Consider the following 21,040-nt stretch of genomic DNA (forward strand, 5'->3'; position numbering starts at 1 on the left):
CTCTAGGCTTCTTGTATGCTTATTGGCATCTTTTTCTTTAGGTTAGGGAAGTTTTCTTCTATAATTTTGTTGAATATATTTACTGGCCCTTTAAGTTGGGAATCTTCATTTTCTTCTATACCTATTATGCTTAGGTTTGATCTTCTCATTGTGTCCTGGATTTCCTGTATGTTTTGGGCTAGGAGCTTTTTGCCTTTTACATTATCTTTGACAGTTGTGTCGATGTTTTCTATGGTATCTTCTGCCCCTGAAATTCTCTTCTATATCTTGTATTCTGTTGGTGATGCTTTTATCTACGGCTCCTTGTCTCTTCCTTAGGTTTTCTATATTCAGAGTTGTCTCCCTTTGTGCTTTCTTTATTGTTTCTATTTCCATTTTCAATTTTTTCACCTGTTTGGTTGTGTTTTCCTGTAATTCTTTCAGGGATTTTCATGTTTCCTCTCTAAGGGCTTCTACTTGTTTACTTATTTTTCTGCATTTCTTTAAGGGAGTTCTTTCTGTCTTTCTTAAAGTCCTCCATCATTATCAAAAAATGTGATTTTAAATCTAAATCTTGCTTTTCTGGTGTGTTTGGATATCCAGTATTTTCTTTGGTGGGATAAGTGGACTCTTATGATGTCAAGTAGTCTTGGTTCCTGCTGCTTAGGTTCCTGCACTTGCCTCTAGCCATTGTGCTGTCTCTGGTGTTTACGTGTCATGCTTTTTCTGGAAGTGAGTTGACACTGTTGTAGGCCTCTGTATCAGCACTCCCGTATAACTGTTTTCCTGCTTTCTTTCAGCCTTTCCTGAGAACAGGTGCTCTTTCAGTGTGTTGGCACCCCTGGATCCTATCTTCCAGCTCTAGGTGTGGACAGGAATCAAAGTGTCCTGCCTCTAATTGCTCGTATGTCCTTGCACCCAGCAGGCACAGTTGACACTATATGATTCTCTCTTGGATTTGGACTGTAGGCAGAATGTAGTCTCCCCTGACTTTTCAAGAGTATTCACACTTCTGAGGGTCCAGTTCTCTCCCCCACAGGATTTGGATGCAGGGAGCTGTTTGAGCAGTTCAGTTCGGTCCTGGGTACAGACCAGAGCCATGGGTACTGGCAGCTGTCTGTTCTGATAGCCTTGTGTCCAGAGGCACTGTGAAATTTCCCCTTGGACCAGGGATGTGGGCAGAGGTATGCAGAGGTTGTAGTCTGTCCTGCGATCTCAGGATGTATGCACTCCTGGATGGTCAGCTCTCTTCCCCATGTGATTTGGGTGCAGGGAACTGTGGGATGGTATCAGTTCCCTTCCATGCAGAGACAGAAACAGGAAGTGCCCTGACCCAGAGTACTTCTGTCTCTTGTATCTTGAATCTACCATGCAGGTCACTTGATAGCAGAAATGTGTGTCTTACCTCTGCTCTTAGCTATGTCGGCGCTCCTGGAGACTGTCTTCTGGCTCTAGGTGCAGGCAGGAATCAAAGGGTCTTGTACCTGATTGCTTGTAGGTCCTTGCACCCAGTGGGCACAGTTGGCACTATGCGATTCCCTCTTGAGTCTGGACTGTGGGCAGAGGGTAGTCTCCTCTGAGTTCTCAGGAGTCTTTCTTCTTTGAATAAATGTTATAGTGAGAAAAATGTTTAAACTTATTTGGAGCTGAGTTTCAACTCTGCTTCTTTTACTCCTGTGTCTTTAACTATTTTCCACGTAAAGAATATTTGATTATTAATTGCCTACCATGCAATTGTCTAAAATGCATAGGAGGAGCCCAGTGCTCCAAGTATGTCTGTCTGACCAGGCTGTTTGAAGTTTTCATGTACAAATGAGCAGTGTTTCTACACAAGAAATGTGGATATGTGAAGGTGCGGGTGGCAAAACTTCCACAGTTTAACTTCCTCAGACATTAAGTCATAAGCTTTTAGGAGTCTTGTGATATGCATTGTTTCCTTCTCTGAAATTTTACACTGAGAGATTTAGATTATTCTCCTTAATTGCAGTCTGAGCAACTTACATTTAAAATTCAATTCACATGTTTTAAGTAACTTTTTTATGGTATGTTGCCATGATAATTTTACCTTTTCCTTTCTGTGCCTATTTGTTAAACTAAGCTTTATTATAGGCAAGTAACCCTGCTAACAGGAATGAAGACATTCCCTGTGTCCTGCTTCTTTTCTATCAGATTAATAAAGAATGATGTCAAAGAAACTAAGATTTCTATAAGAATCCAATGCTGTTAGATGGAAACGGCTGAAGGCTTGCACACACTAGTGGCTCCAGCACACAGTTTTCATACTGTTCTGATATCATCAAACCCTCTTCCAGAGTGACTGAGATAGGCATGTAGGTCAGGGTCTCATCTTGGCTAAGACTGTTTAGCTATGCAAACATCTGACTCTCTATTTAGAGCTTTGCTTCATGTCAGAACCCTGATGATGAACCTCAGGAGTCAGTGAACCTCATTGTTCCTATTCCCACTGTGAACACATTGGGTAAATCTCTCTCTGCTTTTATTATTTGTCTCATGAACTGGCCTTTTACAAGTAGATGGTCAACCCAGGCTTGTCAGTGGACTCTTGGGCTTCAGACACTGACCCTAACAGCTCTGTAACAGGCACACTTGTATACACAAAAGCCTCTGACTTAGCAGGTTTGGTTCTGCCTATGGTTATAGGGATCTAGTAGAGGTTTTAGCATTTATTCAATGAATATATGGAAACTACTATGACAAAAACAAAAGAGCAAACACACAGAAGCAAAAGCCAAAACCCTTTCAAATGACACTTAAAATGCACTCAGCACATGTCTACGCCTTTCCCTTAGGCCAGTGACAAGGAGAGTCAACCATATATCCTATATCTCAGTGTTTCTTAGACCAGCCAATACCAGGGCATGCCCATGCCATTTTTCTTGTCCCATCATGCTTATCTCCAAGCTCTTTAAAAATCGACCAATTGATGTCTGTTACAATAAGGGGTTGATGGTTACAAACTCTATGAACATGATCCCTAAATTTCATTCCTCTGTGGACAATATCTTGCATCCCTTTTAAACTTATTTTTAACATTTTATGACCACTGTTTTGCTGAATATTACATGTATCATTTCTTTTAAAAATATTTATTGAGGTTAGACAGACAGACAAATACAAAGATAAGAAGAGAGGTGTTACTGCAGAGGCTCACATGCACACATGATATTGCTCACATGTGGAGGCTAGATTAACTTTTGGGGAGTCAGTTCTGGCCTTTAATCTTGCTGAGGCAAACGTATTTCTGCCTTTATGCTGCCTACTCCAGTCTGTATATTTTTAGCCCAGAAGCTTCAGGGAAAGTCTTTCATTTCTACTTCTCAATTTGCTGCAGAAGTGCTAGGATGTTAGATGTCTGCCTCCACATTCAGATTTTCACCTGGGTTGTATTGTAATGATTTGAATTTGTCATCAGGCTTGTAGCTTCTGTTTTCCCTGCAAAGCCCTATCCCTTGTCCTCATGTATTTCTTCTATCTTTAAGAATGTTTCATTTCTCAGGGCTGAGGCAATTGTTGAGTTGACAATGTACTTCCCTTGCCCAGAATCTATATTTTTCAGAGTTGAATGTAGTAGCATGTACTTGTAATTACAGCTATGTGGAGACAGATATAAGTAGATTTCTGAGGTAACTGATCAGCCAGCTTAAAATACTTCAGTTTCAGCCCAGTAAGAGGCCCTCCTCCCAAAACTAGGTAGAACACATTTATGAGTGACACTGGAAAAATGATCTCTGGCCTTTATATGCATACACATACATGCACTCCACCAACAGGAACAATTTATAAACATGTTTAACTTTCAGAATGTAACATTTGACCTCCACCAAACATGCCTTCAACCTCGCTCAAGTTATTCAGCTACTTGGGCACAAGGGTTTATGTATTGAAGCAAAGATTGTGGCAGGCTGAACCAGTGGCAGCTTCCTTTAAATTACACCCTGTGTCTACATGTGTCCTATCCACACATGTCCAAATTGTTAACATGGCTTTGCAGTTGTTAGACATGGTATTCATTTTACTACTGGGCCCTATTTCTAGACACATACATAAAGTATATAAAGATCACACAGCTTGATCCATGCCACATGGTTGGGAGGGCTGAATTTCATATAAGTATTTCATATTGATTCAAACCTGACATCAAACAACATCCCTCATCTCAGCATCTCAGGCTCACACAGCCTTCAAGTTTAAGACAAACTCAGCAAAACCACTGGAGGCATACTTTCCAGAATGATTGATAATAGAACAAGCAACAGCAAAACAAATACTACCATGCCAGTTAGCAGCATTAAAGTAAAACGAATCTATGGTTGCTTTCTACTTGCCCTGCAGAGTGTGGTATTCTCAATCAGTTAAGCCCCTTCTCACTGTGACCACACTTCTTACATTTCCACATTGACAGCTTCCTCTTTCACATTAGGTTAGGGGTCTTAGAGCCTCTCTGTGCTATCAGAAGGCCAAGCTCCAAGTTAGTCAGCCTTTTCATGGTTATTTTTCTGCCAGAGACAAAAAATAAAATTAAAAATAACAAAATATAAACAGGGGGATCTCTGTGAATTTCAGGCTAGCCTGGTCTACACAGTGAGTTCTAGGAGAGTCTGGGCTACACAATGAAACATTTTCTTCTAAAGCCTAATTAATTAATAAATGTGGTACATTTATTAATGTTTGTATATTTGTTTGCAATGTTTCTATATTTTGGTGTGTGTGTGTGTGTGTGTGAGTGTGTGTGTGTGTGTGCTTTTGTGTGTGCGTGCATACAGTGAACAACTTATACGAATCAGTTTTCCCGATCTCTTATAGATGTGGGTGTCCTGGGTTTCAAATTCAGTTTATCAGGCTTGACCGAGAAAGAACCTTCACTAGTGAGTAAAAGTATCCTTCTGACTACCTCATTTTGCTTTTTTCCTTCTCATTCTTCATGTTTCTTCTCTTCTGATGCCTCCATTATTCTTAAATGCTTTCCCATTACACACATGCACACACACATGCACATACACATGCACGCTTGCGCGCACACACACACACACACACACACACACACACTGCCTTCTCTTTGCTTATTTTTTCTCCTTATCTTTCCTCACCTTCATCCTGTCCATCTTCTCTTTCTGCTTCTTGCTCCTCTCTTTCCTTTCTCCTTCTCTATTTTCTTGTCTGTCCCTTCTTCTTCATCCTTCTTTTGTTTCCTTCTTCCTCTTATATTATTCCTCCTCTTTCCTTTTTTCTACTCCTTCTTCTTGTCTACTTGAAGTTGAAAAGCCTCTACTATTGGCATGGAAGGTAGGAAATGCCAGCCTCAATAAGAAACTCATATAATAATGCCAATATATGAGTTAAATCTAAGGTAAATATATGAAAGATAGTTTGCAATAGATCTTTTTTGGTAAGAATTTCCTCACTACAAGCAATCCTCCAAATGTGATAAAGATGACTATTTCCCTAAAGGGGAACTAAAAAAGCCTCTCTGCTTTCTGATGTGTCTTAAGTCTGACGGGCATACAGGTTGTAATGCTCCCAGTCAATATCTGCCTATTGATTGCCCAAATCAACCATCACTCTAGCAGACTTGAGAGAAGAAAAGTAACATCTTTTTGTAAGGCTGAAAAATGACCTGAAATGCTTTGTTAGGATGTCAGCAAGCTTCCCTGTGAAGAGATTAAAGGAGCTTGAAACATGGTGGGAGAGGTTCTGAACATGTACGTATGTCACCAGAGAGATGTTAAGATGATCAAGGAGAGTCACTCAATAGCAGGCAGACTGAAGTGGTGATGCAACTATTCTGTCACTTAGCAAGCCAGCAACACTCATTGAACACCTGACTTCTGAAAACAGATCTGCTTCAAAGAGTGTGTGTTGAGTGATAAAAGGCAACTCTATGGGAGCAATCAACCTACTGTCCCACCAGTCTTATGAAAAAAAAAAACAAAACAAAAAACAAACTTTTCCTGAGGCACCCCAAGAGCACAAATAATGAGGTTCATTTTGATATTCTAGTATTTAGCAGAAAATCATGATAAATAGTTTTATTCATTAAGTAATTCTGGCAGACATATAAAAGTAAAGTCACAAAAAAGAACTTTGAAATATATACTGTCTTAAGCCTTTTGGAGACGTGGGAGTATAAACTGAGACCTTTCAAATTGCCATTCCTTTTGACCTAGTGCCATTTCTAAGGATGAATCATTTAAATAATATAACTCATGGTGACAGAAAGATGGTTTGGTCAGAAGTGCCTGCTGTGCACACACACATGAACCCCTGAATCTGGTCCTGAAAATTCATGTAAAGGCTAAGCAAGAGTGTTTTGTGCTTAAAATCCCAGAGATAATTGGTAGATAATGCTGATTCACGGGCCTTGGTAACCAGGCAGTATATCAAAAAACAGTGAGCTTCATGTTAGGGAGGGCCTATCTCAGAAAAAAGGAAGGAGAGATGAAATTTACAACTGAAATCACCCTTTGGTCTCCACACCGACAAGTATAAATGAGTATATATCCACACATATGTGGAGTCATACATGCACATCCATCAAAACACCACAAAACAAATCCACATCTTGTGGACCATGCTATGTGTCTTTGATCATTCTGCTCCAAATCTTATTACTCTCATCACTCTTCCAATAATTAGGCCAACCTTTCCCAGACAGTTTCATTTCTACTTTTGTGTCTCCTGTTTGCTTGACTCAATGCATCTAATACAAACTAGACCCACAAAGAGAAAAAATGACCAGAAAATTGAATACTAGACCAATGAGCTTACTCAACCACAAGAACACAAAGCCATTATTCCATAAACACTTGCATATTGTTATTGTTTGTAGCACCTTTCGCAGTAGCTAAATCATGAAACTTTTCTAGGGCTCTGCCATCAGAAGAATGCACAAATAAAACACAGTACGTAAAATTGTTTTCATCCCTGAACAACTATGAAATTATTTCAACCGCAGGTAAATGGATATATCTTCTTATCTCATGTCCAGCCCATTCACATTCTCCTGTCTCCTCACTCTTTCTATCATGAGTGTTCCACTCTTGCTTCTTGATTCTTCACAGTTTCTCCAGAGGACACTCTTTTACTAGTGGATCCAGTACACCAATTACTCTAAGAATCCTTCTTTCTATAACATGGACAAGATCAGCCCAGTCTTTCAATCTGAGCCTTCCAAAACGTCCACCACTGACAGGTAGTCATTGATTCCTAGAGCCAATATTCTCACATCTCATGGTCTGAATACAATTTGCCTCCAATTGGAGGTGACACTAGGGTAGTTTCTGGCAAAGGAAATGAGAGCAGAAGTAATCTCATTCACTTTTTTTCAGTAAAAGTCTTTGAATTAAATACTGGCTTGTTTCTTTGTATGTATTTCCTTCCCTTGGCCATAGCAATATTCAGATGAAGTGACCTCTGCCAGAATGAGGACAATGAGAAAGAAGGTCTACTAATGTTTGAAGAAATTTGTAGTATATCCACATTGCAGGTTGAATGTGAAACGTCTTCCATAGGTTCACATTTAAACACTTGGTCTCTGGCTTGTTTTACTGGTTGGGCAGGAGTGGAGTCTCACTGGAGCAAATGTGTCACCTGGGGCAGGGCTTGAGGCTGTATAGCTTTATGCCATGTCCTATTTATTCTCTATTTCCTGAGTATGGATACAAAGTGATCTGTTAGTGTTTCTCTTCTTTCTACCATGCCTTCTCCACCAGTTGCCATTTCTTCCTCCATTATGATGGATCATATACTTTTGGACCTGTAAACCCAAATAAACCCTTCTCTCTTAAGTTGATTTGGTCAGAGTGTTTTTATCATAGTAGTAAGAAAATAACTAAGGCAAACTACAATCCACTTGTCACAAGTAACATATATGAATTACTTGTTGGCACAGTACAACACAAGCCATCAAGACAATGCCACTTGTTGCACAGCTCCTCTGTGCATACTTGGCACCATTTTCTCTTTCACTATAGCACATATCCAACTTCTCTTTCTTTGCCCTATTTTCATAAACTCCATAAAGATAAGCCTTTGTTCACTCTTTTTTCCTGCATGCTTTACTATGTGACTTATTACATCCAATTGGATAATTCATACCAAAGGAATAAACAGTACTACCAACACAATACTGAATACAGTGTCCCCATACTGTATTCCAAGAGTTGTGCTCATATACTGTGTGTACTCACAGTCATGACAGGTAGCTCCTGTGTAACCAGTGTTACTACAGTTGCAGTAGAAGGTAGTCCATGTTTGAACACAGTGTCCTCCATGTTCACAGTAGTTTGGCAAACACCTAATGGGAAATAATTTAAAACTAGTAAGTCAAGATTATTGAAAGAGAAAGGCAAGGAAAAACTGGCAGCAGCAATGGGAAAGAGGTTTTCTAATATTTCATAACTGTCAGTTAAATGATATGAAAGCCATACAAACATGCTTATGGTGCTAGGTAGTGGGATATCAGAGCTGAATTCTACATTTAAATTAAAGCTTAAATGCTATTACACAGAGACCTGAACAGGAATGAGAATAATCTATAGAATGGTATGTTTATTGTGGCACAAAGTGCAATGGGTTATAATTTTGTATTGGAATGCTCTGTGGCTTTTTCAAAAAAATGAAATAGGTAACAGTCTTGGAGATACTGTCTGTACTTCATTTTTGGAATGGCCAGGAAACTACCTCAATTCACAGAAACAGAACATGGCTTAAAGATTAATGCTCCTCAACTAACAGGCAAGGCAATTCTACCTTTTCAGAAAGTGTCAAAGCCATACCAAAGACATTAACTATGATATATCAGCATGGTGTTCTTCTACCCAAATTGAATAAATCATTTCAACTCCCTACCTCCATTCATTTCTCACATACTCTGTGGAGTAGCACTGCTTTGAACATCATCCACCAGCACACCTCTTTGGTATCCTCCCATTGCCTTACTTATAAAAATCCCCCTCTTACGTATTTTCTCTTATAATTTGAGTGGGAGTGCTGGCCTACATTTTCATAGATACCACATATGTTTATATGTGATGTTGGAAGAGGCCTGAAAAGGGTGTCAGACCTTTAGGAAGTGAAGTTACAAATGGCTGTGAGCCATCATGTATCTGGATCAACTGTTTAGACTTCTGACCATCTCTTACCCTTAGCTAATTTCTCTCAAGAATCCCCTGAGCCTATGTAGTTCATCCCCTTTTTCTGTATGTGCTCACATGCAGACTCAATGAAGACTCAGTTATCACACAATATTTCCTGGCATCCATTAAGGTGTGTTTTTTTACATTTATTCATGTATTTACTTAGTTAGCATGTGTATATGTGGTGGAAGAGGACACACGCCATGTGGGATCTGTTTAGGTCAGAGGACAACTTGAGGGAGTCAATTCTCTCCTTCTACCATGGGGATCTCTGGAATTGAACTCAGGTTGTCAGTCTTAACAGCAAGCATCTTTACCATCTGATCCACTTATTGCCTCAACAAAGCATTTATTGCTTTAACATCACAAAGATAACCAATGGGAACTAAGCAATGCCTTTTTAATGTTCATTTTAAGTAGGATGCCAAGAAAATTTGCAAGTAGCCTGATTTTAATTGTGTATGCTATGGAAAACAATGTGCTAACATCTGTTGTGATCATGAATTCACATAAATGAAGAATATAAAGTAGACAAGAAAAATATCAGGCAACCTGCAGCATGTACCATGAGAGATATAAGAACCCTAATGACATCTGTGGATGTAGTTTCTGTTACCAAGACCTGTTTGCTCTTCCAGGCTTTTTGAATACTTTCTGTCCTGTGTGATGCAGTCTGTGAGATACATTAAGAATTTTTCAGAAGAATTTTTCTTATTGGTTGGATTTGAGAATCTGTTAGTCTCCAGATAGCTTAACATTTTCTAAGAAAGTCTCCTAGGTCCTGGAAGAAATAGTTTAATCAATAAAGTATTTTCCTCACAAACATTAGGACCTGAACTCAATCACCCAAATCCATGTATCTAATGGTATATGCACTTATAATGCCAAAGCTAACAAGAAAGAGACAGTCAAATACTTTGTACTCCCTGGCTATTCAGTCAAGCCTATTTGTTGGGTTGAACACTGGGAGAACCTATTTCAAAATCAAGATGAATGGTGCCTGTAAAACAACACCCACCCATATCCTCTCCCCTCCGTGTGCACAGATCTACACAAGTGCATCTGTATATACATCAGCATTGAAAATGTACAAGTACTTGTACAACACACACACACACACACACACACACACACACACACTATCATTATATAAAAAAAAACCCAAACCACATTTTCCCTTATAGTATATACATTATAATGGTTTTAGTGTGATAGTCTCAAGTCCAATTGAATATGGAAAGAGAAAGCTTGAGGCAAGTTGTCAGAAAAACCAGATCTTTTAATACATCATTAGTAAACCTCCAACAGAACTTACACTAGTGTTAATAAACTCCATTTAACATTGGAAATGTAGCCTACAAAGTCACTTGTCTACTATCTGGCCACTGAAAAAAAATCAATGATGTTTTCCTTGCAAATAAAAAGCATATCTGGGAAATGTAAAAAAATCTAGTACTCTTAGAAAAAAAAAGACAAAAATGAGTGAGAACATGCAGGGCTGCCTTATAGCAAGGTGCATTTCGGACCAGTGCACAGAGATTAAAAAAGCGTCTTTTTAATAGAAACTCGAAACCAGAATTACAAGTCTAATTTGCTCATTTACAAAGGCTGTTTCATGAACATTATTTCCAGATTCTTTAATCAGTTTATTTTAACTATTATTTAGGTTTTTTATTTGCTCTTATTTTCCAAATATGATTATGTTGGAACCAAACACAGAAAAAGAATATCATAATGCTATAAAAGGAAGCGAACATTGTGTGTGGATACTAGCACTTTCAGACATAGGATATCAATTTAAATTATCAGGATAAGGGTTTGGAGAGATGGTTCAGTGAGTAAAGCAGTGACTGCACAAGTATGAGGGGTAGTGTGTGTATCCCTGCTATGCATGTAATATTTCAGGCAAACAGGACAGCTCACTTACTATCTTTGTACTCGGGAGGAAAAGAGGAAATTGCTGGGACAAACTGAGTAGCTAGAAAACAAAATCTATTCTCTTGAATATCAACTTGGAAAACAGAACCCTGGAACCAAGTTTGGAATCAATAATTAAGATACTCTACGTAGATCTCTGACCTCCACAGGCACAGCTAAAAATAGGTGAAAACACAAACACGTGCAAACGCTCTCTCACACACACACACACACACACACACACACACACACACACACACACACACACACACACACATGTGAACATGCACACACTGTGCAACAGCTCCCTCCACCAATTGTAATCTTTCTGAACAGATGTGGCTGCTCAGTGGACAAGTTTTCAATATAAATACATCTATTTTCTTGACTACCAAAAGCCTAGATCTGCTAATGCTGGTCTTTTCTACTGGAGCTATGTCAGGGTTTACTATTTAAATTCTGATACTGATTAGTTTCTTTTCACCTTAACAAAAGCCAGAGTCATTTGGGAAGAGAGAACTTCATCTCAATCAGACTGTCTTGTACGCAACTTAGTGGTTAATTTTCTTGGTAAATGGTAGAGGTAGAATTGTCCAACACATTTTGAGATGTTCCACCTCTGGGAATTTGGTCTTGGATTATACAATAAACCAGGCTGAGAAATCTTTGCGAAGCAAGCCAATAAGTGGTATTCCCTCATGATCTCTATGCCAATTTCTGCCTTCCAGTCCCTACCATGATTGAGTTCCTACCTTGATTTTCTACAGTAATGGACTGTAATGTATAAACCAAGTAAACCCTTTCCTACCTAGATTGCTTTTGGTTTTGTGACAGCAAGAGAAAACCAGTTATAATACCTTTTGAGACCTGTAGCTTCTTTACTTCAAAGCTTTTCATGGTGAATTGAACAAATCCTGCTGTCTATACCTGTGGAGTCTGCATGGATCTGATCACTTAATTCCATTCTCCTGATGCTTTGGACATGAGAATAACCAGGATCTCTCCCAAGAACAGCTGTGGATATCACATAGCTTATGTCCTTGACTATTCTGCTCATATATCACTCAGAAGCAGAAAAGTTGCTTTACTGACTTGAAGAACAATATGTTCCAACCATCTACAGTGAATCAGTTTTCTTTGGCTAAAAGAAGTAGAAAATAAGCAAGCAGTTCCTACTGAGCTGTATATACCCATTAATACTGAAATTTACCTCTATTCTGTTTCCTATGTCTCTCCATTCCTATTGGCATCCTGTTTCTTTCTCAGGCATGTCAATGGTGTTCCTTTGTCAGACTGTATAATTGCTTCTGCACAGGAAACTCTTTTACACACTCCTGACCTTGTGTCTACACAAATGTCACCTTCTCTGAGAATTCTACAACTATGTTATTTAAAATTGTAATTGATTGCTGCTGACTGTCTCCATTACTCTTTTACTGACTCATTTTTGTCTTTTAAAAACATTTTTTTGTCTTTAGTATTTGCTATTTACTTAATGATTTGCTTTTAACTTCAATTATGTGTATATGTGTGTAACCATATATGGGTATGTGTAAATCAGTGTAGTTGCCTGTGGAAGAAGCAATGATAGGGTGTTGGGTCCCTTGATGCCTTAGTTGCATGGAGTTGGGAGTTTCTGCATATAGGTTCTAGGAACAGCCAATATGAACTCTTAACTACTGACCCACTTCTCCATCACTATTCTTTCTTTTATTATCTTTTTTGTCCTTTCTTGAGTTTCCTCTCCTCTCTCCTCTTCTACTCCTTGCTTTGTCCTTTTCATTTTTTGTTAAAGTACTTTTGTTTAGGTACTTGTGAACTCATGCATGTAGAGAACCAAATATGACTTCGACTGCTGATACTCCACAAGTACTGTCCATTATGATCTGTCTCTGTTTTTCTCTCTATTTTTTTCTCTTTCTGTGCTCCCAGGTGTGTGTGTGTGTGTGTGTGTGTGTGTGTGTGTGTGTGTGTGTGTGTGTTGGATGGCTTAGGTTTTGCTTTCTGGGTTTTTGGCTGTTTTGTTTTGTTTTGTTTGTTTCTTGTTTTGATAGTGAGACTGGATCTTTTATTGACTTAAAATGTATCAAGTGGGCTAGGCCCTCCAGCCTGTGAGTTACAGATACCTACCTTTCTCCACTTTACCATTTTATGGGATTCACTTTACCATTTTATGGGATTCCAAGTGTATACTGCCACACCTGTCTTACCTTATGAGAATTCTGGGATTCCAACTCAGGTCATCATGCTTCCTAGACAAATATGTTATGCCTCGGCCATTTCTCCAGTTCTCCTTCACTTTCGTATAACACTCTGGTAACTCTGAATATCTTCTTTTTTTTTTTTTTTTTTTTTTTTTTTTTATTAATTTGATTTTTTTTTTTCTTTTTTTTTCTTTTTTTTTTTTTTTTTTCCTTTTTTTTTTTTTTTTCGGAGCTGGGGACCAAACCCAGGGCCTTGTGCTTGCTAGGCAAGTGCTCTACCACTGAGCTAAATCCCCAACCCCAACTTGAGTATTTCTTATTTACATTTCGAATGTCATTCCCTTTCCTGGTTTCAGGGCCAACATCCCCTATCCCCCCCTACTCCTCCATACGTGTATTCCCCCCATCCATTCCCCTTATTGCCCTCCCCCAACATTCACGTTCACTGGGATTTAGTCTTAGCAGGACCAAGGGCTTCCCCTTCCACTGGTACTCTTACTAGGCTATTCATTGCTACCTATGAGGTTAGAGTCCAGGGTCAGTCCATGTATAGTCTTTGGGTAGTGGCTTAGTCCCTGGAAGCTCCGGTTGGTTGGCATATCTTCTTAAAAGTTTAGGACTTGTTTTTCCCCTGGTTGAATAGTCTAAGCTCCCCACCATACTGCTTGTTATCTATGTCACTGCTATGATTCGAATTCTTTATATACTTCAGGGGTCTACTGTGGTCAAATATTTTGTCTCTAAAGTAGTTTTGCTCCAAGGTGGTATAAATGGGAATTGGTGGGAGATATTTGGGAATGTATTCTAGGAAAGATATTTCTCATTTAGCACCTTAGTTCTTAGAGGAACACTGTTAGAATAGAAGCAAGTTCAGCCTGTTCCTGTACTCAGTTTCTTGTTCTCTCATATGGTCTCACATTGCTATCTAGCCCTTGAAGAGACACAGCCAATGGAGGAAGCTAACACTGATCCATCTGGAGTTACAACCTTCAAAAATACATATGAAATAAACATCCTTTGTTAAATAAGTAGAGTATGTTGGCCATTTCAGTATGAGAATGGAAAGATGGATGAATATATTCACCAACAGTTCCCAAATAGTAAAGAGACATTTAAGAAATGACTGTTTGATTTTGCTTCTAGTTACTGATGTATTTCAGATAGTGTCTCATGTATCTCAATCAGGGATGGTCTTGACATAGTAAACCAGCTGAGAACAGCTTCACATTTCTGTTTCCCCTACCACTGCATCCAGATTATGTGCAACTGGAAATGGAATGATACATGCTAGGCCAGTATTCTGCCAACATCCCAGCCTACACTAGATGAAGCTGATGAGTTGAACGAATATATATTTTGCATGTTTAGGAGCCACCTGAATTGCCTTCTTTTAGCTAGGCCTTGTCAGCAAGACAGTATAGTAAGTTTCTACTTCTCCATACCGGCCTGCTCCTGAGTCACACACTAATATGTGAATGGGAGGCTGAACAGTGAAGAGATGTTACTATAAGGAGGCAGTGTGTATAAGCTACATATAGAGAGCTATAACAATGATATCACATGGGACTTAAAAGAAAAAAAGATTCATTTTGCTCATGGTTTCAGAAGATTTATTCTGCTGTTAAGTTGCTACACTGGACAGAATACCAGGTGGCAGGAACTAGATGTACTTCATCTCATGGTAAATAGGAATCAGAGGAAAAGGGTGAATCATGGCTGCCAGAGAGATGTCATAGTGGCTTACAATGCAAGTCTGAGAATCTAAACTGGAATGCTTAACATCCATGTTAAAAGACAAACACAGACGTAAATCCACTTGTGAGTCTAGCTGCCAGCATAGTTCTAGGCTCATTGAGAAAACCTGTTTCAAGAGAATAAAATGTGAGGGCTAATAGAAAAGGATATCCAATATCAATCTTTCTCATATATATATGTATGCATGGTGGTATACACTCTCACATATATGTGTTCATACACCAAACACACACACACACACACACACACACACACACACACACACACACACACACCTGCACATACACAAAAGGAAGGGAAAGGGGAACTACTTTGTCTGAGTAGAAAAGGTAAGATGGGTCCACAAACTGGCTCTTCTTGAGGGATGCTTAGTGATGCAAATAAAGAATACAAACTGCTTGGACTACTTTGGTAATTGAATTGAACTGCTGGGTTCCAACAACCTCATAACCTAAGTACTTACAAATAATTGCACCACAGTATGTCAGAAACAGAGTATTTGTGTGTGAGGGAAATTAAAACTTCTTAAGGAAAAATTTCTACCAATGCTGACTTAATCTTTGCTATAAAAATTTGCTTGACTATAAAAATTTGTTTTTTTCCATATCTTTCCAAGGAGGATCTAACCATACTTGAGTGTGTCTCATTTTCTACTATTGTGTTATGAGACCACTTCTTTGTTCTTGGATGTATCTCACTTTTTCTGAGTAATTCTCCTTTTCTTAATCCTTGTGTTTAAGCCTATATGAAAATATTCATTAAGTTTCAATTCTAATACAAACACACACACACACACACACACACACACACACACCGATATTTAACAATTAAGAGTGAGCTATGGAATTCAATTAACCCATTTATCTTTCTTTAAATCTTACCAACCTTTACCAAATAGTCAAGGATAGATAAGTGGATAACCTGAATATCTTAATTGATTTAAACTATCATCATCATCATCATCATCATCACCACCACCACCACCACCACCACCACCACCACCACCACCACCACCACTACTACCACCACCACCACCACCACCACCACCACCGTCAACATCACCATCATCATGATCTGGTCTGGCCTTTCTGCAAATATATTCATCAATACTATTTGATATTAGCTTTCTGAGAGGTTTATTTTACCAAAAAATTCTAAATGAAATCTTGACATGTTTCCTTAATCACAAATGAGATTTGGTCTTAATAGTATGATTTTCTATTCCATAGGTAAAAAGAGTAAAAACTCAATGAGGGCAAATCATCAGCCCAGTAGTTAAGCCTGTAAAGTCCTTCGTTGGCAAGGACACTAGCTTTCTCCCTTTACCTGTGCCAGAGGTTCATCTTCAAACAGCTCCAAGTATACTTACTAGAGCAAAACTCTGCCAAGGAGAAAGGAGAGAAGCTTCATAGAGATTGCCAAGAATCTTTAATTTGATCCATAACATGATATTTTGGAACCCAGAGCAATACCTCAGCTCATAAACTATCATACAAACTAGAGACCTTTGTGCAATTCCCCCAAACCCACTAAAACACTAAATACTGGAAGCAAAATACTGGGGCAAACACTGTACTGTGGAGGTGGAGATGGGTATATCACGGAGGCTTGGAGGCCAGTGACCCTAGCCTAATATTCCAGGCCTAGGTGCCAATTACAGGGACTGTCCCCAACACACACACAAAAAAAAAGAAAAGAAAAGAAAATGACATCTAACATTGTCTTCTGGTCTCTATACACAGATATACACACTCATCCACCACTCCCACACACAACTGTATACATGTGTGTAAATTTACATGCATGTACACACACATATGACAATATTATGATACAAAATAGTGTTTAGCAATATAAAAATGGCTTAAATAGGAACAAATAAAATTATATAATGAAATATATTCACTTATGTATTATATAATAATAATAAGGCATAATTAAATCTATAAATTTCTTAAAACTGGAAAGGCCAATTTCAATTCTATTTTCATTAATAATTTACTTCATTACTAAGGTGAAATCCTTAAAATAAAATTACCAATGGCAATTTCTGCAATATTCCTCTTTTTAGGTGGCTGACCTTTATTCGTGCTTTATCTGAGTTGATGCAGTCTCACTCTTGTCTGTAACACTCATATTAAAAACAATACTGATTAGGCTATTTACTTTCTGAACAACTGTACAGGTGACTGCAGACCCTGTAAAGCTGTTAAACCTGAAGTTACCAGGTTTAAAACTGCATAATATTATCATGGGTCATTTAATAGGTGCATAAAGATTCTTTATATTCAGAAATAAAGAAGACTTTTGGACTTCTAGCAATGATGGATGCTTAGCTCTCAGTGATCAGGAAGTAGATCAAGATCCACTCAGCATGCCTCTCTGCTCTCTGAGTATCTTTTCTGGTAGCCTGCTGTGAGCCGTGTGTGGCAGATCCTTCACCAGGTCCCTGATGGCATCATGTCCAAACTTTTGTTGCTCAACAAGTTACATATGGTCCTGATGCATGCAGCTGTTTATTTAAAAAAAAAATCTGAACCGACTATCAAAATTTCATTAATCCGAACATTGAATTAATATTTAAGGGTGACAAATAGTATGGTACTGAAAGACATAAAATCCCAAGTGAGTCTCTGTGAGCCAGAAGCTTCTCGTTGTATATTCTGAATTACTCTGGAAATGAATTAGAATTATTGAATTTTAAAAACAAGTATATATATTTTTTAAACATATTTGCAATGGATTGTAGGAGAGTTAAGACCAAACAACAGTTGTGACTGTCAGAAGGAACATTATTTAGGCTTTTACACTGTCACCAAATCAATGAGTTTAATAATCATTGAAAGTCTTCAAAATTTCTATTTTATACTTCATGTGTAACAAGAAACATGCAATGTTTTCTACCTAAAAATGCCACATTTCCAAAATAATAAGACGTTTTCTTTATATCAAAATATTAATCACACTTTGAAAACATTTCAAAAATTATGTTTCATTTATAATTTTTGACAATATGTCTTGGTTTGATTCTGGTAAATTTCAAGTTAATGTGTGTGATACAAATGATTTAGATGTTAAAGTCTAAGACAGAATGATGTTCACTGAAGTTAAATTATCATTTTCTGAATTTTGTTTTAATCACATACTCGTTATTTAATGTAGTAAATTTGTTTTTACAGAAAATAAAAAGAATATAGTTTAAATGTGGTTTTAAATTTATAAACGTATGTATTTAATGAGACAGTAAACATTTTTAGGGTTGTTTTAGTCTTGATTAATTTTGTATCTGTTCTGTCCATCAAAGTTTCTGTCCATCATGGTGAGAAACTGTAGAAGTTAAGCTTATATTAGGGTAAACAGTAAGCAGAAGTAGAGTACAATTCCTCTACTGATCTATTTTCTTAGGCTTCTAGCACTCTAACCATTCAATCTTCAATACAACAATCATTTGTGTCATAACTCTCATCTAAATTGTGAAGTCTCAGAACAAATTCCCATGGCACAGCTAGAAGCTCTAAAGACTTTTTCTATTTCCTCTGCCTCTGCTCCTTTAATACCTTCAGATAGATGCTATCAGCATGACAACATTTTCAATGTGTAGACTGTGTGGATGTCTTGACCTGAAAATCTACTTCTTGGGATAAAAAGGGGTCCAAACATATTTATGTATATGTTCAAAAGCATTCATTAAATTATTAGCAAGGATAACAATTTTAAAATAACACACACACACACATATTACATTGGGGATGTATTAAAGGTGGAACACCTATACTTACTGTGGAATGCAGAGGCAAGTAAAATGAAGAGGAGCATTGAATGTAAGGGGAAGAGGAAATCTCCCAATAGACAACATGCTAGTAAGTGAATAGTCTCTGTGGAGGTGGCTCAGTAAGCAAGATCATTGGAAAGAACTGAGTTCAATTTTCAAATACCAGGTAAAAAGCCAAACATGCCTGAGCTTTCCTGTAACCCCAGCACTGTGGGGTATAGACAAATGAATCTAAATCACCTTACCTGACCAGATTAGATTAACATCAAGCTTCTGATTCAGTGAGAGAGCCTGTCTTAAAGCAGTGAGGCAGAGAGTGATGGAGAAAGACACTCATATTCTGCTATGGCCTCCACATGTAATCCCATGCATCCATTCACAAGGCACAGGCACCCAGATGCGTGTTTCACTCATACAATATCCAAAGTAAATGTGTAGTTTGATGTTATAATTACTGTTTGTATATAGAGAAAATAAGACCTGGGAGAAACAGAATTCTTATATATTAAATTATTAACTGTTTGAATAGAAATAAAAGAAACAGGTTTTTGTTTATTCTGCTACTGAGAAACCTGAGAATTCATGCATGCCAGGCGAGCCCTGTGCTAGTTTCTCTTCTCTAAATGACAGGATTAAACTTAGGAATGCACACACAACTCATTGTATTTTACAATTGGTTGGGAAGTCATGTGTTGCCTCATAACAGAAAAGCTAATGGAAATATCCTCTTGGAGGATGGAATAAATACTGCAGGATCTACTTACAGGCTTAAACAAATTAAGACAAAAACCCAGTCACCCATGAGTACTGACAGACCAGCATTGTATATGTAGAAAGTTACTGGATAAAAGCATCTTCATAGAACAACTGCATTTTATTTGTGTGTGTGTGTGTGTGTGTGTGTGTGTGTGTGTGTGTGTGTGTGTGTGTGTGGTCTGAATTTGTGTGTATGAGTTTTGGCTTATGTATTGGTACATTTGCTGTTTGTGCTTGAGGGCATGAGTATGTATATGTACAGGCATGTGAAGCCCAGATGTTGACCTCTGGTGTTTTCTTTCATTGTCTTCAAATTTTCTGAATCAGGATCTCTCCAATGAAGCCAAAGCTGATTGATTATGATAATCTGTCAAGGATCACCTGCCCATTTTTCTCCCATACTGGTATCACATGTGATCTGTCATTCACACTCAACAATTAAATTGTGCAGGAGAACTCATCTTTGTGTGGTAAGAACTTTATACACCGTTCAATCTTTCTAGGCATCCACATGTATTTTATTAAATTTTGTTATTTGAAAGAAGAAAAGAGAAACACAAACATGTAGGGAATGGTTTCAACATTTAGAGGGAACCAACTAGACCAAACTAAGATACGGGAATGTGGCATAGTGTCTGAGCAGGAAGGTTATTGAAACTGCATGAGAGCCAAGATTTAAGTGGACTTGACAGGTAAAATCCGGAGTTATTTCCAGGGCCCAGTTTCCATAACACCCACACAATGTACACAATGTACAGTAGAGACTCTCTTTCTCTCTCTCTCTCTCTCATATATATATATATATATATATACACATATATGTTTTCCCTCATTTTCTCCTACGTTAAAGCAAGCATTCATATCTACTCTATTTCTTTCCATGACTTTTAGGAGTATAATTAAATAGATGGAGCCTGTGCTCCTCTGGAAGCCCATCTGATAACATACTCCTAAGGATGACTATTTATTATACCCCTATATTGGTCTGTGAAAAATTTGAAAGTCACTTGTAAACATTAACATAACAGGCTCATCTACGTAAAAAATAAGCACAGCGGTTAAGTGTTGGTCCATGTATATGTCTTATAGAGAAGTCATTCACACAGCTATACTGTTAATAGGTAGGAAACTCACCTAAAATTCTCAATTTGAACGACCAAAAGGTCGTTAGGTCATGAACAAGTCACAACAAAAACATTGTGATTCTATAGGAGCTTAAGGAAATACTTCCTTACTGTTACTCTCCCTTGTACAGTTCTCGTAACAGACTAGTATGGAAGTCCTACGTTTGATAAACCTTTTGATTTCCAAAAGTTCAAATGATTGATGCTCTACCAAACTTTATTCTATTTTTAAAATTGTATTTACATCTGTTAAGTATGGATGTCTGTGACGGCTGGAGAGGGTGTTCGATACTAGGTGTAGTAATTACAGTTATAAATGTTTAGTATGTATGATAGGAGCCAAATTTTGGCCCTCTATAGATCAGCGAAGTGTTCTTA

The 21,040-nt window shown here is 37.9% G+C and overlaps 1 protein-coding gene across 1 annotated transcript in view; it reads right to left on the reverse strand.

Annotated features, from left to right (window-relative positions):
- LOC116911743 (contactin-associated protein like 5-3) overlaps window positions 1–21,040 on the reverse strand; it is an 820,968-nt gene that overhangs the window by 371,410 nt on the left and 428,518 nt on the right. Inside the window, exon 11 of the mRNA XM_032915729.1 lies at window positions 8,187–8,293. Coding sequence (XP_032771620.1) covers window positions 8,187–8,293 — 107 coding nt within the window. The remainder of the gene's footprint in view (window positions 1–8,186; window positions 8,294–21,040) is intronic.

Source organism: Rattus rattus, chromosome 10 (genome assembly GCF_011064425.1).
Source record: "Rattus rattus isolate New Zealand chromosome 10, Rrattus_CSIRO_v1, whole genome shotgun sequence".
NCBI classification, from domain to species: domain Eukaryota; kingdom Metazoa; phylum Chordata; class Mammalia; order Rodentia; family Muridae; genus Rattus; species Rattus rattus.